At 54.1% G+C, this 13,281-nt stretch overlaps 3 protein-coding genes and 1 pseudogene across 3 annotated transcripts, besides 5 other annotated features; all 4 read right to left on the minus strand.

Annotated features, from left to right (window-relative positions):
- Nucleotides 1–13,270: part of a sequence feature (areas not merged during assembly with more than two copies in the genome that could not be assigned to a particular haplotype) that runs on past the window's edge.
- On the minus strand, nucleotides 231–854 carry Tc00.1047053508789.50 (uncharacterized protein; the record flags this gene model as incomplete). The annotated part of the gene is made up of 1 exon (XM_809396.1): nucleotides 231–854. The coding sequence occupies one exon, from the start codon at nucleotides 852–854 to the stop codon at nucleotides 231–233; it is 624 nt and encodes a 207-aa protein (XP_814489.1).
- Nucleotides 1,215–1,264: a sequence feature (A-rich).
- On the minus strand, nucleotides 1,475–2,092 carry Tc00.1047053508789.60 (mucin TcMUCII, putative; the record flags this gene model as incomplete). Its single annotated transcript, XM_809397.1, has 1 exon — nucleotides 1,475–2,092. The coding sequence occupies one exon, from the start codon at nucleotides 2,090–2,092 to the stop codon at nucleotides 1,475–1,477; it is 618 nt and encodes a 205-aa protein (XP_814490.1).
- On the minus strand, nucleotides 5,675–6,880 carry Tc00.1047053508789.80 (mucin-associated surface protein (MASP), putative; the record flags this gene model as incomplete). The annotated part of the gene is made up of 1 exon (XM_809398.1): nucleotides 5,675–6,880. The coding sequence occupies one exon, from the start codon at nucleotides 6,878–6,880 to the stop codon at nucleotides 5,675–5,677; it is 1,206 nt and encodes a 401-aa protein (XP_814491.1).
- Nucleotides 9,108–9,143: a sequence feature (AT_rich).
- Nucleotides 9,598–9,636: a microsatellite.
- Nucleotides 10,156–12,852, minus strand: Tc00.1047053508789.100 (annotated as a pseudogene).
- Nucleotides 13,271–13,281: part of a sequence feature (heterozygous, non-Esmeraldo-like haplotype) that runs on past the window's edge.

Here is a 13,281-nt window from a genome sequence, read left to right on the forward strand (position 1 = left end):
CAATCACTGCTGCCGCAGGATCAGCCAGCCTCCACAAGCGCAACAATTAGCCCGCAGAAAACACTGCACCATCTGCTTCCGGAATGTCCAGGCACCTTGGCTGTGCGTCAACGGCTGGGCATCAAGAAGGACCTTTGCACCGAAAGCTTGTCCCAATGGCAGCTGCCCCATAGCAGGAAACTCATGTCGCTGCTCGACCATCCCCTCGGCACCCTGATGACATCGTGTGGCTAGACATGTCGGTAAGAGCAGGGAAAAATAATAATAATGAGCATTCCCGCCACTATAGAGACGCGGTGCATCTTGCGATCCCGCTGGCGGCTCTCCTGTTCCACCGCTGTTTTTGCGCAAGAGGTTACCACAGTCATTTTTGTGGTTTGGTCGGCCTCGTGTTGCGCTCCGGGTTCTCCTCCTTCATCGCCCTGCGGTGCTTCCTTCGCCGTCCCTGGCACCTGTGACTGTCCCGTGACGGTTTGTTCCGAAGCCTGACTGCCCTGGGAGGTACTCCCGCCACCAGCATGCACTCCACCCGCTGCCTGCTGAGATGCGTCGGAGCGTGGGGATGTTGTGCCTGCAGCGTTCCCTCCGCCCAAAGACTCCGGTCCACTTGCACGCATCCGAGCAGCAGACGCGCTGCCAGTGCAGGACGGATTGCAAGTGCCACTTCGCAGTGGGTCGCTGCTGGATTGTTCCTGCCTCGTCGGTGCAGTGAGTGATCCTCCCGAGGTGGGATTGGGGCCCTCACCCGCAATACTTCCCCCACCCTCCTCGTCTTCCTGATTGCTATTGTCCTCAGAGTTCACATTCCCCTTTCGTCCAGAGCCACCGGCCACGGGTCCACCTTCCGCAGCCATCACACCCCGCGCGTGCCCAGCAGTCACCGCGCCATCACCCGCGGGCAGCACACGCACCCCGTCGCAGCAGCCGTCACTCACACGCACGAGCAGCTGCGCATCACTGCAGGAGCCAACAGGACGCAGAGCACACGGCCAGTCATCATCACGAACAGTGGAGTCGCCTAACGCTGCGGAGCCAACCTGCGATAGCACGAGAAAAACAAAAAGAGAGACACAGCCGCTACACCACGCACAGCCACCGCACAGCAACAAATGGCAGCACCCCAGCAGCAGCAGCAGCGCACACACCACGAGACAGATGGAATCAGTACGATTGCAGAGCTCGCACACCGCCCCGCAAACCAAAGTTTAAAAAGCAATAAAAACAATAATTAAAAAACAATAATTAAAAAGAAAAGAAAAACAAACCCAGGGCTCCAGTGCGCATGCTTATGAGTGTGTCCGCGATGCGTTCAACGTGACGGATGCGGGGCACAACGCGGAGCACACAGCACGGCAGCAGAAGCAAGTGAAGCAAAACAAGATCATTATTTCCTCTTATTTATACAGTGAACCACAACACACACGCACAAATCCCCGCGGTTGAGTGCTGGCACGCACAGCCCGCACACACCTCTTCAGCCCAGAGCGGTGTACGCCAGCGCGGATGCGGCGAGCAGCAGCGGGGCACACACCCACGCAGAGCTGCTGAGGCTGCCGTCGATTTCGCGAAGACGTGACGGTGCGCGGGTGGTCGTCGTAGTTGGCGCCTCTGTAGTCGTAGTACTCGGTGCCTGTGTTGTAGTGGTGGTGGTCGTGCTTGGTGCCTTTGTTGTGGTGGTAGTGGTCGTCTGGGCAGCATCCTTGACCTCCTGGTCTGCTTTATCTGCGGATGTATTAGTGCCACTTTGTCTTTCTTGCTCTTGCGTACCCTCTGTCAGTGATTTATTTGGTTCGGTACTTTCTTTTGGTTCCAGAACTGCCGTACTGTTAGATCCTGGTCCCTCTCCGCCACCATTTCCCGGATTTGCAACGGACCCCGTTGTTGAAAGATCTGAATGACCGGTCTCCTGTGGTGCTACACCTGTTGCAGAGTTCGATTGACTGGTGACGCCTCCATTAGCTCCAGGATCAGTTGATGTCGGTGTTGTGGTCACTTTGGAAGAAGCGGCAGATTTATCTGAAACGCACACGGACGGGCAGCAGCAGCACAGGGCAAGCACCAACAGGGCGCACAGCAGACGGCACGTCATCATCGTGAGTGTGGTCGTTCAGTGGTGTGAAGCTGATCTGCAAAGTGAGGGACATGGAGAGCAACAGGAGAGACGAGAGGTGCGGCAGACACACACAGAGGGCACACCACATGAGGAGAGGGCAGCAGCCAGGCATGCACCGTACGCCGCACACCACGCACGACACACACTCCAATCCACGGCAGCAGGCACACACACACAGCCCTGCCGCAACAACACACACAGATGGAAGAGGGAGAAGCAAACAGGAGCGGCACACAAGGCTCCACCGCATGTGCATGCGGCGAGAGCGGTCCGTCGTGTCGGCACCCCACACGGAGGGTGCGCACACACACAAGAAGGTGCAGCGCACACAGCAACACAACAGCAAAGTAACAATACAAAAGAAGATCCCCGCACACCACGCGGATTGTTGGTCCACGGGAAGTGCAGCCAATATTCATCACAAAAACAGTTCAGTTGCCTTCGGCCTTCGTCCACATTCATCGCAGACCACTTCATGCAGGCCCGGCCACCACCGCAGCAGCCGCAAACGTAAATATAAGCACAAGGAAAGGAATAATGCAAGCAACCATTTATTTGTGTTTCTGTTTGGATGTTGGCGGATGTCTGCATGCTTTTTTTCATTTTTGCGGAGGGTAAACCTTCATGCCTGGATCGTGTGTTTCAAGAATTTCCGCAAGGTGCACAATTATTTGTTTTCTCTGGTGAATTTTTATTGTGTTGGTGCAGCCAATAATTCGGTGTGTGTTCTTCCTGCCTTTCGCTGGTAAAGTGCTGCAATAGATGTTTGTTTTCCCTTCGTTGCTGTGGCACCTGATTCTTCACCGTTTAATGCGGTGGAAATGAAAATATGTGAGTGGACTCCCACGCACCAGAACGCACCTTCGCTCCTATTTATTGGTGCATGGAAGGGCATGTGTGTTTGGTGGTGCCTCGACCATATATTTTGTGGGCGTACATTCCCCTGCAGGCTGAGGGCGGGACGACGCTCCGTCGCGGTGCACTTCCCTCGCATGCCGCCCACCGTGATTCATCATGCATCACCCCCTCACATACTCCGTGGTGCCACACCGCTGATATTATTGCAGCCGCCGTGACTCCGCATACTTCACGCATTTGATTGTGCCAAAATACATCCGCTCGTGTGGCCGCCGCATCCAAACAGCGGTGCCCAACACCGTGAGCGGCAGTCCACATCCCTGCATGTCCCAACGCAGTGGTGTTTGACTGTCAGCCAGGCGCCAGACAACAGGAGAGTATTGTGCTGGCAGTACAACACACGGAGCTGCAGTGAATGACTCGGGCGGAGACGCATCCATTTGTCGCAAAGCAGTGAAAAGGAGTCGGGCAAATAATGCCGGCTGCATTCACGACACCATATCCACAGCCAAAGCATGCGACGTGATGTGTGTTTCACTGGTGCTGTGGAATGCCTGCAGACGACGTCACTAGTGGAGGCACACCACCCATGATCAGCGGACAGACAATAATCGGCATGAAAGGCCACAAGAGGCAGCAACGACGCCAGCAGCAGGAGCAGCTCTCTCTCTCTCTGTTTCCTCCGAGAAGCAATTATTCCACCAGCCACAGCTCACTGTGCCATCGTGACACTCCATGCACGTCGTGGCTGCGTCAACACATCCTGTTCCCTGCAGCACCTCAAAGATGCCTCACTCCGTCCACTAAGTGCATCGGTGTGGGCCGTGCCTCGGCTGCTCGTCAGGACCACAACGATGTGAGGGTCACCGAGTCGCAGCATGTTTGTTGTGACACTGTTGCATGGCACCTGCACACACACACGCAGCGCCTGCATCCCCCCCTTTTGTGTCCGCCCTCCGCCGGAGTGGCCACACACACGGGCAGCAGCAAAATCATTTCACCCTCGATGATCCAAAATCAGCACTGACATCCCTCGCGACGCAAACATCTCAGTTGCCAGCACGGGCTTCCTGTCGCTCTGCCATCGACGCCGAAACACGGCACAGTGCACGCACTTATTTTCCTCGTGTGCAGTCAGCCGTTTGCTTCACACATTCTTCGACGGAATGACGTCCACAAAAGCACTCCACAAAAGCCACTGTGATCGCACAAGCTCTTGCGACGAGCGTCGGTGTGTGCATGCATCCGCTGCTCACACGTGCTGGCAGGCAGCCTGCAGCCGCTGCCCTCGTGCCAGTTCATCGGCTCCAGCACGGAAAAGAGAAAGTGGCCTATTCCCGATGCACTTATTCCCACCGGCAGCACCAACACGCTGGCCGCCAGCCGTCATTCCTCAGCACATCCAGAAATGCTGAAAAGTGACGTGGAACTGTCAGCCAGCAGTGCCACAATCCCCGCACACATGTCGGCTCCACCAGAGAAGACACACAAATCACAAACAACGCCCTCCACATGTCATCCGAACATCATTCCGACACACCGCGACACGCCAAACAGAAGTATTCGTCACTCCATGCACCTCCTCACGCAATCACATAGTCCATGCACCACGCACGGCAGCGGCTCACACGCAGTCAAACAAATGTCCCTCGGATCAGTGGCCTCCACGTGCTGCTGTGGGAAGTAAAAAAGAGACGAGCGGCCAAACCCCAAAAGAGTGCCACGACTGGCCGCAACTCAACGGAACGCAGCCACACAAATGAATTCAGTCCTGATGCACTCAGCCTCCCACCTTCCCCACAAAAACTGCAAAGATTGAAAACAAACGCACCGTCCAATAAACTCTTTGTGCAAAGCCAAAAGAAGCCGCAGTGCCTCCTGCTGCCCTCACAGTCCGTTGATGACGCCTGGATGCGGATGGTCACCCATCGGTACTTCCAAACGACGCCGCACACCCGCGACGCATCCTGCGCTCTGAGACATGCGGCCCTCACTATCACCAGAGACGCCCACGCACCGTCAGCACGCAACAAATCGTCAAGGAACGAAGGATGCGTCAGACTGACAGCAAGACACCCGCCGACAAATCACAGCACAAACATCATCACAAGCAGAACCAAAAGCAATGCAGGCCGCAGAGTAACGTGAATCAAATGACGCATGGCGTATGTAAAAGAAAAAAAAACTCAGTGGCGCTACAAGAATACAAGAGGCTGACACTCTCTCAATAATAAAGGAACAGTATAATAATACACAAAAAGCAAACAATTTAGGCGTCCACCGTCAAAGCATGCCAATAATCAAAAAAAGGGCAATGAAATGGGTGCACTCAACCAAACCACACGTAAAACAATAAAATCAAAAGCCGAAGCGTGGGACGACCAGCGCACACACACTCTCATTACTCCAGTAAAGCAAAACACACACACAGGGAGAGAGAGAGAGGTCGCCCACTCAATGCAATAAAAACAAAACAGAAACAGTTACGGTGCTCCGCCCATGCAGCCAGGCAGGACGGCAGCGGTGCGTGTCGTGCAAAAGAGAGCACCAACGGGCCTGCATGGGTGTGCATGCATATATACAATGGGCACATTATGTGTGTGCCTCGTGGAGTGAGGTGAGGGCGAGAGTCCATGCAAGGGGACACACACACAGAGAGAGAAGGAAGAGTGTGTGTGCGGGCGGTGCACGGCTCTCTCTCCCTCACTCTCGCGCGGCCACCACCGCAGCAGCAACAACAAGAACAAGCAAAAGAGGGGAGGTGGTGTGGGAGACCGCGGTGCTGCCGTCACTTTCATCTGTAGTCGCCTTTGTGGGTTTCATGGCTGCGGCTTCAACTGGTGTTCCCTTCGGATTGGCATTCATATTTTCATTTCTTTTTTCCTCTCGTTTCTCTTCACCATCAGCTGCTGAATCATTCTTCGGGATGCCGTCTTCAGTGGTCTTGTCGGTTTCATTATCGGCGGCATCACCGTTTGCCGCGGGTGATGGTGGCCTTGATCCTGCATGGTCGGCAGATGGTTCATTGTGCTCACTGGCTGTGATTGTAACAACGCTCTTTGTTTGTGAATTGTTCTTTGGGTCCATTTCACTTTGGGGTTTTTGTAGCTGTTGCGTAGTCACGGTATCTCCAGAGCTGGAATGTTCATTCACTTGTGTTGTTGGTAGTGTTGTTGTTTTTGGTGGTTGTGTCTCTTTCTGTTCCGCTTGACTGTCATGTGTCTCCGTGAGTGCCGTATTACTTTTGCCTTTTTCTGGTTCTCCGTCCGATAGTTTTGTTACTTCCGTTTTACCCGCATTTTCTTGTTTCAGCGCGTCATCGGAGAATTTATTACCCTCGGAAGTAACCTCCAAAGCGAGTTCCACATCACTCTGAGTGCCAGGGCCGCCAGATGCTGATGAAGAGGATTGTTCAGGTTTTGGTTTTGGGGGACCAGGTTCGCCTCTGCTCTTATCCTCTGCTTCATTTCCTTTTTTATCCAACTCTTCTTGTTTTCCCTCCTCTCCTGTATTTCTTTCTCCGGGCTTCTGCAGTGGTGCCGCTGCTGGTGGTGGTGGTGGATCTGCGACAACAACTCCCCCTGAGCCAAGCGCTGCATCGCCCTCCGTATTACCGCTCAATTTCTTATCCTGCAATGATTCCTTCGACTCATCCTGAGATGAACCTGCATCACCGCCCAATCCTCCCTCATCCGCAGCTTCAACCGCATTTATTAACCCCATTCGAGTGGATAACAACCCGCAGTCCGCTTTTATAGAAACGCCATCATCTCCACCATTACTCGTGTGCCTTAAACCGCTCCCTCCACCCTCACTGCAGTAACCTTCCGTCGCGTGTCCAAAAACAGCACCGCACCACAGCACGCAGAGGGCACACACCAGCAGCACACGGCCAGCCATCATCGCCATCACTCCTGTCACTTGCGTGTGGCCTTCAGCACAAAATAAGTCCCATTCAGCGGAGAGCGGAAGCAAAAAGGAGAGAGACAAGTCACACAGCCACGCCACAGCAACAAATGGCAGCACCCAAGCAACGCACAATAAAATGAGGCAGCTGGAATCAGCACAATTGCAGAGCTCGCACACCTCCCCGCAAACCAGAAGTTGAGCAGGGAAAAACAGAGTTGAGCGTCCGGCAGGACTCCCAAAAAAAATAAAGAAAATTCATGCGGCTGGTGTTTTAATTTATGCGCCAAGCGGCAAAATAAGAGCATGTGTTTCTGTGTATACATATTGCCCGCACTGAATAAAATTAAAAAAGATTGTGCACTTCCGTGAGCCCACAAAACACTCTTCACATTTCATTGCGGCATCCGGCCTGCTCCTCCACTCCTCCTTTCGTGCAGTCCGTGGGACGCACAGCAATGAGGCCGGCACCGCGTGTGGGCAACAAAAAGCAAACAAGAGGGGAAAACACGTCCCTCGTGACAGTGTGCAGCAACCGACCATTAAATAAAGGAACAAAAAGATCTTCATCATTCCAGGAAAACAACAAAACCAACAGTAAAGTAAAATATAAATAATAAAAGAAAACACGCATGCAACGCGGCACATGTTCTCCGTGAGGAGTCGCAATTCCACGCTCTTCGGCTCACAAGACTGCCACAACGCCACACAACCCCAGAAGAAGCAGCAACACCCAATACACACACACACGCACAGTGCTGCCAACAGTTAACTCTCGCAGTGTCAATTTCGCGAAGTTGAGCGGGGCAAAGCATTCGTGTGGACTCACACCGCTCCCGGAATACTGCGCGGTGAATTCTCGTAATAGGGGTTTTCGTGTCCAGAGGCATTGCGTTGAGTCAATCCGTACGCATCACCCTCAGCAACAAATCCACTGCCTGCAACGATACTTTCTAAAGCGAGAGATTTGTGTCCAGTGGCGTCGTGCTCATTCACCTCGTCCGTGTTATCCGCAGCAACGTGTTCCCTGCCGCCATAAGTGACAGACATGATCCCGGATGCATTCGACGCCACTAATATTCGCGGGCCGTTGGCAAAGGAAGGCCTCTTCTTGGACGCATTCGGGACCATCATTTCGCTCGGATTGGTGGCAAACTCAGGCCTCGTCTCGGACGTGTTGGTCGCTGTGTTGGATGCGGGACTCCGATCGACGGTGTTGGGTCCGTCAGCCGCCGCAGACCGTCGCCAAACCTCGTTTTGACGTGACGGCTCAGCATTCACTTGCGGCGCAGTTGTCCACCAGATTTTGTGTCATCCTTCCCTTCACGGGGTGGCGGCAACTGACAGATGCCCGTCCGGTCAGCATCGCTGCTCCGTGCAGGCGAATGGATGGTTCCATCGGGGAAAATTGACGCCACCACAATTCATAGGGGCCGGCGTATTTATGCGCCGTCACATTCGTCGTGAAGGCAACGGTGGCCCCTTCCTCCTTCCTTGCACAGCTGGCAGCACAGTTGCTACATGTGTGCACCGCATTGACCACATGGCACACAGCACCCAGCTCACCATTCCTGCTATGCATGCGCACATCAAAGCCACTGAAAGTATAATTCTCATGCTGAGCCTCAGCACCGGCAGGAGAACACTTCTTCCACGCCCACACACACACGCGATAGCTCAGGCTGCCGTCGCTCGGAGCACACGACACATCCACCGGCACAACCACCGCATCCGCATCACCAGATACATCTCCAGGACTCCCAGCAGCCGTCACGCACACGGAGCGAGCACCACCACACCAGGCAGAAGCGGAAGCGAACCCTCATCCATCCATAACGCGGCACAAAAACCTACAACCATCCCGCCCTCAATGGGATTTGGAGCCTAACTCAGCGCAGTCACACGCGGTGCATCACACCCGCAGGAAAGGAGACTCGGGCTGCGCACTCCCTCTCCTCCCTTCTCCTCATGGCCACGGAAGAAGACAACAGCCGCCACACGCAACTGTCAGCATGCACCACAAAAGGAAGCATTCAAATCCACTGCAATGTGCATCTTGTGTGTGTGTGTGGTTGTGTGTGCCTGCAGAAACACAAAGAAAGGAAGCAGAAAAAAGAGAGAAGAGTATGCGGAGAGACACAAAAATCTACAGCGGAGATGCATGGCGGAAACAACAACTAGAAGACCGCTCAAACTCATGACTGCACTGCAGCCCGAGCAGCGGCAATTCATTAAAAGATTAAATAAAAATAAATAAATAAAAAATCATCTTCACCCTTCCACGCCTCACACTTTGAAAAAAAAGAAAATGAAAAAAAGTCGTCCTCTGTTACGGCCACACCCAAATAATAAAAAAAGAAAAAGAAAAAACACAAAAAAGCACCCAACCACCATGTTGCTCCAGGAATTGTCTGCATATTTTGTCCAAAAACTAAAAGATATTTAAATGTCTTTCAGCCGTCCGACCCTCCATGTGTGTCCGCACATCGTTTATATTTCATGCGGTCATCTGCGTGTTGCTGCTCCCCTCAGCCCTCCCATCGGCGCGTGAGTGCGGCCCGCAGAGCACAGTCACTCGTGTGTGTGGGGACTGAGAGAAGCACGCAGACATGACGGCAGTCGCGTCACTCCATCGGGAGAGTGAGCGCAGCAAAAAAAAAAATCATCAGAGGGGAAAGAAATGCTCACGAGGCCGACACCGAAGGGACTGCCGGCGCATGAAATAAACACGAAAAGCAAAACAAAAACAAAAACAAAAAAAGAAAAACACGGCGGCAGGGCGTGGCTGTGTGTGTGTGTGGCGCTGCGGGTGTCTGCCCGCCCTGGCCGCAAACAAAACAAGAGGGAAGAAATGTGTGCTCCGCCCCACAGGCCCTCGTCGCACGCCCACACGTCACGGCTCCCTCCTCATGCGTGCAGCAGGCGAGGCGCACAGGGCCGTCGTCGTGAGCGTGTCGGTGGGTGTGCGAGTGGAGCAGTTGGGCGGGAACACACGGCACCCCTCACAGGAAGAGTGCAGCAACAAACAATTAAAAGAGGGAAGAGCAGAAAAGAAAAAACGTCCATAGTGACTGCCCCCAAAAGCAAAAAAAAAAACGAAGAATGGGGGATGAGAGATTTAAAAAAAAAAAGTAAAATCAACCAAAAAGAAGCAAATAGTAAAAGAATTTTAAAATACGCAAAAAAAAAAAGATTTTATGAGTGAAATTTGTTCCCATGGGAATAGTAATTCTCTGCTCGGAAGGTCGCAATTGTCCCACGCGGCAGCCAGTCATGCCTCACGCAGCCGCAAACCCCCACAGCCCCAGCAGAAGAAGCAACGATGGCAGCAGTCCGCTCTCACGCATAGTGCCAGCAACGCTGTTATCCCACTGCGACGAATTTAAAAGGCTGTTGCTGGGTGTCGCCGCCTCTGCTTCCTTGACCTGTGGATGGAGCCCTTCTTGTCCCTTGCCTTCAGCGTTGTGTGTTGCTGCATTTGCTGCGTCGGGGGTGCCCACAGAGAATTGGGTTGGTTGATCTGCCTGCATCATAGCCCCACCTTCCGTCCCCACCGTTTGTGCATCATCAGACAAGAAAGCCTCATCCTCCGAGCTGGCGGCACCTGAAGATGTAACAGATGCCGACTGGTCTGCGCTCCTCTCCCTTGCTGAGGATGTCGCGGCATTGGGCTCCGGTAGCTTGGGCCCTGCTGATTCCGAGTCCGCTGGTGTGGATGGAGCGCCACCGCTCGCACCACTGCTCGCGCTCAAAGTTGCTTGGTCCGTCGGCTTGGGTGCGGCAGCAGCAGGCGATGGCACAGTTGGCTGCGTATTTGTGGCAACCGTATCGCTGGAGGATTCAACAAACGGAGAAGTAGCTGCCGCCGCCGGCACCGGCTTCCTTTCCGGAGGTGAAATGGTGACTTTACTCGCGTTGAGGGCGTCAATCTCAGTTTCATTCAACGGGCGGTTGTACAGAAAGACGTTCGCCACCGTCGCATGGATTTCTCTGCTGCTCAACTGCTCATCGTACGCGCCAAAGTAAAAGTGTGAGACCTCGTCCAGCCCTTCATTGAACGAATTTCTCAGACTCATATTCCAAAGGAGAGTCCCGTCAACGTACACGGAGCCCACACCGTCATGCATTTTGAGCACCACGTGATACGTTTTGTCCACCTCCCATGCGGTGAAATGCTTCGGGAACAAGTCATTCACCACTCTCCACTCCATATTATTATCGTACGACAGTCCCAGGAGTGTTGTCGTCCCCATTCTCTTCAGGCCCATCAGGGAAGTGATGCCCTTCGGCACCTCGTGTATCGACACCGTTGCCGCAAGAGTAAACCCATAGTTTGCAAAGTGGAGCGGTATGTTCGGCCACTGCTTGCCCACAGGCCACTCGGCCCCCGCGCCCTGCCCTTCGAACGTCAACCCATCGGAAGGCTCTGCCTTTTTCTTCGCACCCCTCACAACGGCATTCACCCCAAGGTACTCGTCCTCCCACATGTCCCCACGGAACCTATCGGCCAAATGGCCCACAAGCCCAGCCGTGGGGATAGAAACAGAACAGTCCCAGCTTGACAGCGCGGCGTTCGCGGCAATTGAGCTGCATTGTCTCAAGGCATTGTCATTTGCGGCCCAGGTAGACAGCGCATACCTTATCCTCTGCAGCTCAAGCGTCAGATCCAAGGGGTCGGCTACGGAGTCGTTTCCAAAACCTGTCTTTTACAAACAATACAGCCTATCATCCGCGTACAACAGAGAGCTGGAGGTCGCGCCATACCCAGTGGGTAGCAGGCCAACGTGGTAAATGCGGTTCGTGTCTGTTAGCCACAGGTGAACCCTGCCCATTTGGTTGTCCCTGAAATATTCCAGCTGGGTGAGGAGGATCACCTTCTTTCCGCCAATCGTTGCTGTGATAAATCCACTCTGAATGTGGAGCCCAAGACCGGCCAATGAGTTGCCCCACACGCGCGAGAGCGTCCCCAGAGCCTCCGTCCACGTGTTCCCCTTGTCGGTCGACTCGTACACCCTTCGGCGACCGTAATCACATGAGGTGATCATGATGATTTTCCCAGCCTCCCACTCAAGGATACTGGGGTTGGTGCAGCCCGCATGTGTCGCGCTGTTCGCAAAGGTCCAGTGCTGTTGACCGGAATTCCAGTACATGACTGTGGACGCAGTGCTCCCTCCCCTTGTCAGAAACTGCACGGGAAACACGAGCGTGCCATCCGTCATTTTCGTGATGGGAGTACTGGCATCGTTGAGGAAGCCAATCAATTCGTCGGATTTATAGGGATAAGGAAGGCGAATGGTCATAGAGACGGAAATCATCGACAAACCTCCGCTTAGTCCAGGCCCCGTCTCCATAAAATGGATAACAGACTCCAACCCACTTCTCCGCTCATCGGGAAACCGAATCATGGCCCCGTTCCGTAAGTCGTAGCCCTCCACAAAAGCAAAAAGCGGTCCGAAGGGTCCAAAAGACAAGGGAAGCGACATCCGGTAAGGGTGTGCAGCAAAAGCGTCACGACCTACTGGCCCCGCGTACGACTGCCACGTCCTCCCAGCATCAACGCTGATCCGTGCCATCAACTGCATGGACGCACTCCCGCTCCCCACAGTTCTATTGAACTGAGCTCCAGCAATGGCCAGCAGCATCCCGTCCACATTCACAAGATGGGGATTGCGGAAAATGTGGCCAGGGACCGGTGGGTTTGCCGCTCGATACTCCCCTGGCAACCGCTCCAAACTGTGTCTTTCATAGGAATCACCCACTCCCGTTCCATAGTTTTGGGCCTGCACAGACCCAGCGGCGCCGCACATCATCACGACAACGAGGAGGAGCAGCACAGCGGAAGTAAACACACGCCGGGACATGCTGGGCCTCTGCGGCTCACTCTCTCTTCCTTCCCTCCTCCTTCCGCTGGATCCGGTCACGCGGCGACAGTTGTGTGTGCGGGGTGCCTTCACTGCAGCAACACGTGAGAGCATATAAATATGTGTGTGTGTGTGTGCTGTTGGTCCTTTCAGTGCCTTACAATTTCACAGTAGCGATTAGCGCTTGATTGCTTTCTTCCCAGCCTGAGTGAAAGAAATGAAAACAGCAACAGCGGCAATACATCAGACACGTCAGCGGGGTTAGAGCAGAGCAGGGCACCCACGCAGAGAGCGGGGCACAAGACAATCCGAAAGGGACGGTACGGAGAGCCACCGCCCACAGAAAAGAGCAGCAACACGGCAAGTCACGGCGGGCCGTCGGTGTGTGCGGGCCAGCCCTCACGCGGTGCAACACGCCACACCCAACAGGAAAGGACAGACAGTGAGAGAGGGAGATGGATGGATGCCGTCAGGAGGCACTCACTATCAAAATGGCCCGTGAGCATGCGGCCACTCCACGCAGGAACACAAGAGGAGAGGGTG

The sequence above is a fragment of the Trypanosoma cruzi genome, genomic scaffold (assembly GCF_000209065.1).
Source record: "Trypanosoma cruzi strain CL Brener 1047053517059 genomic scaffold, whole genome shotgun sequence".
Classification (NCBI taxonomy): Eukaryota; Euglenozoa; class Kinetoplastea; order Trypanosomatida; family Trypanosomatidae; genus Trypanosoma; species Trypanosoma cruzi.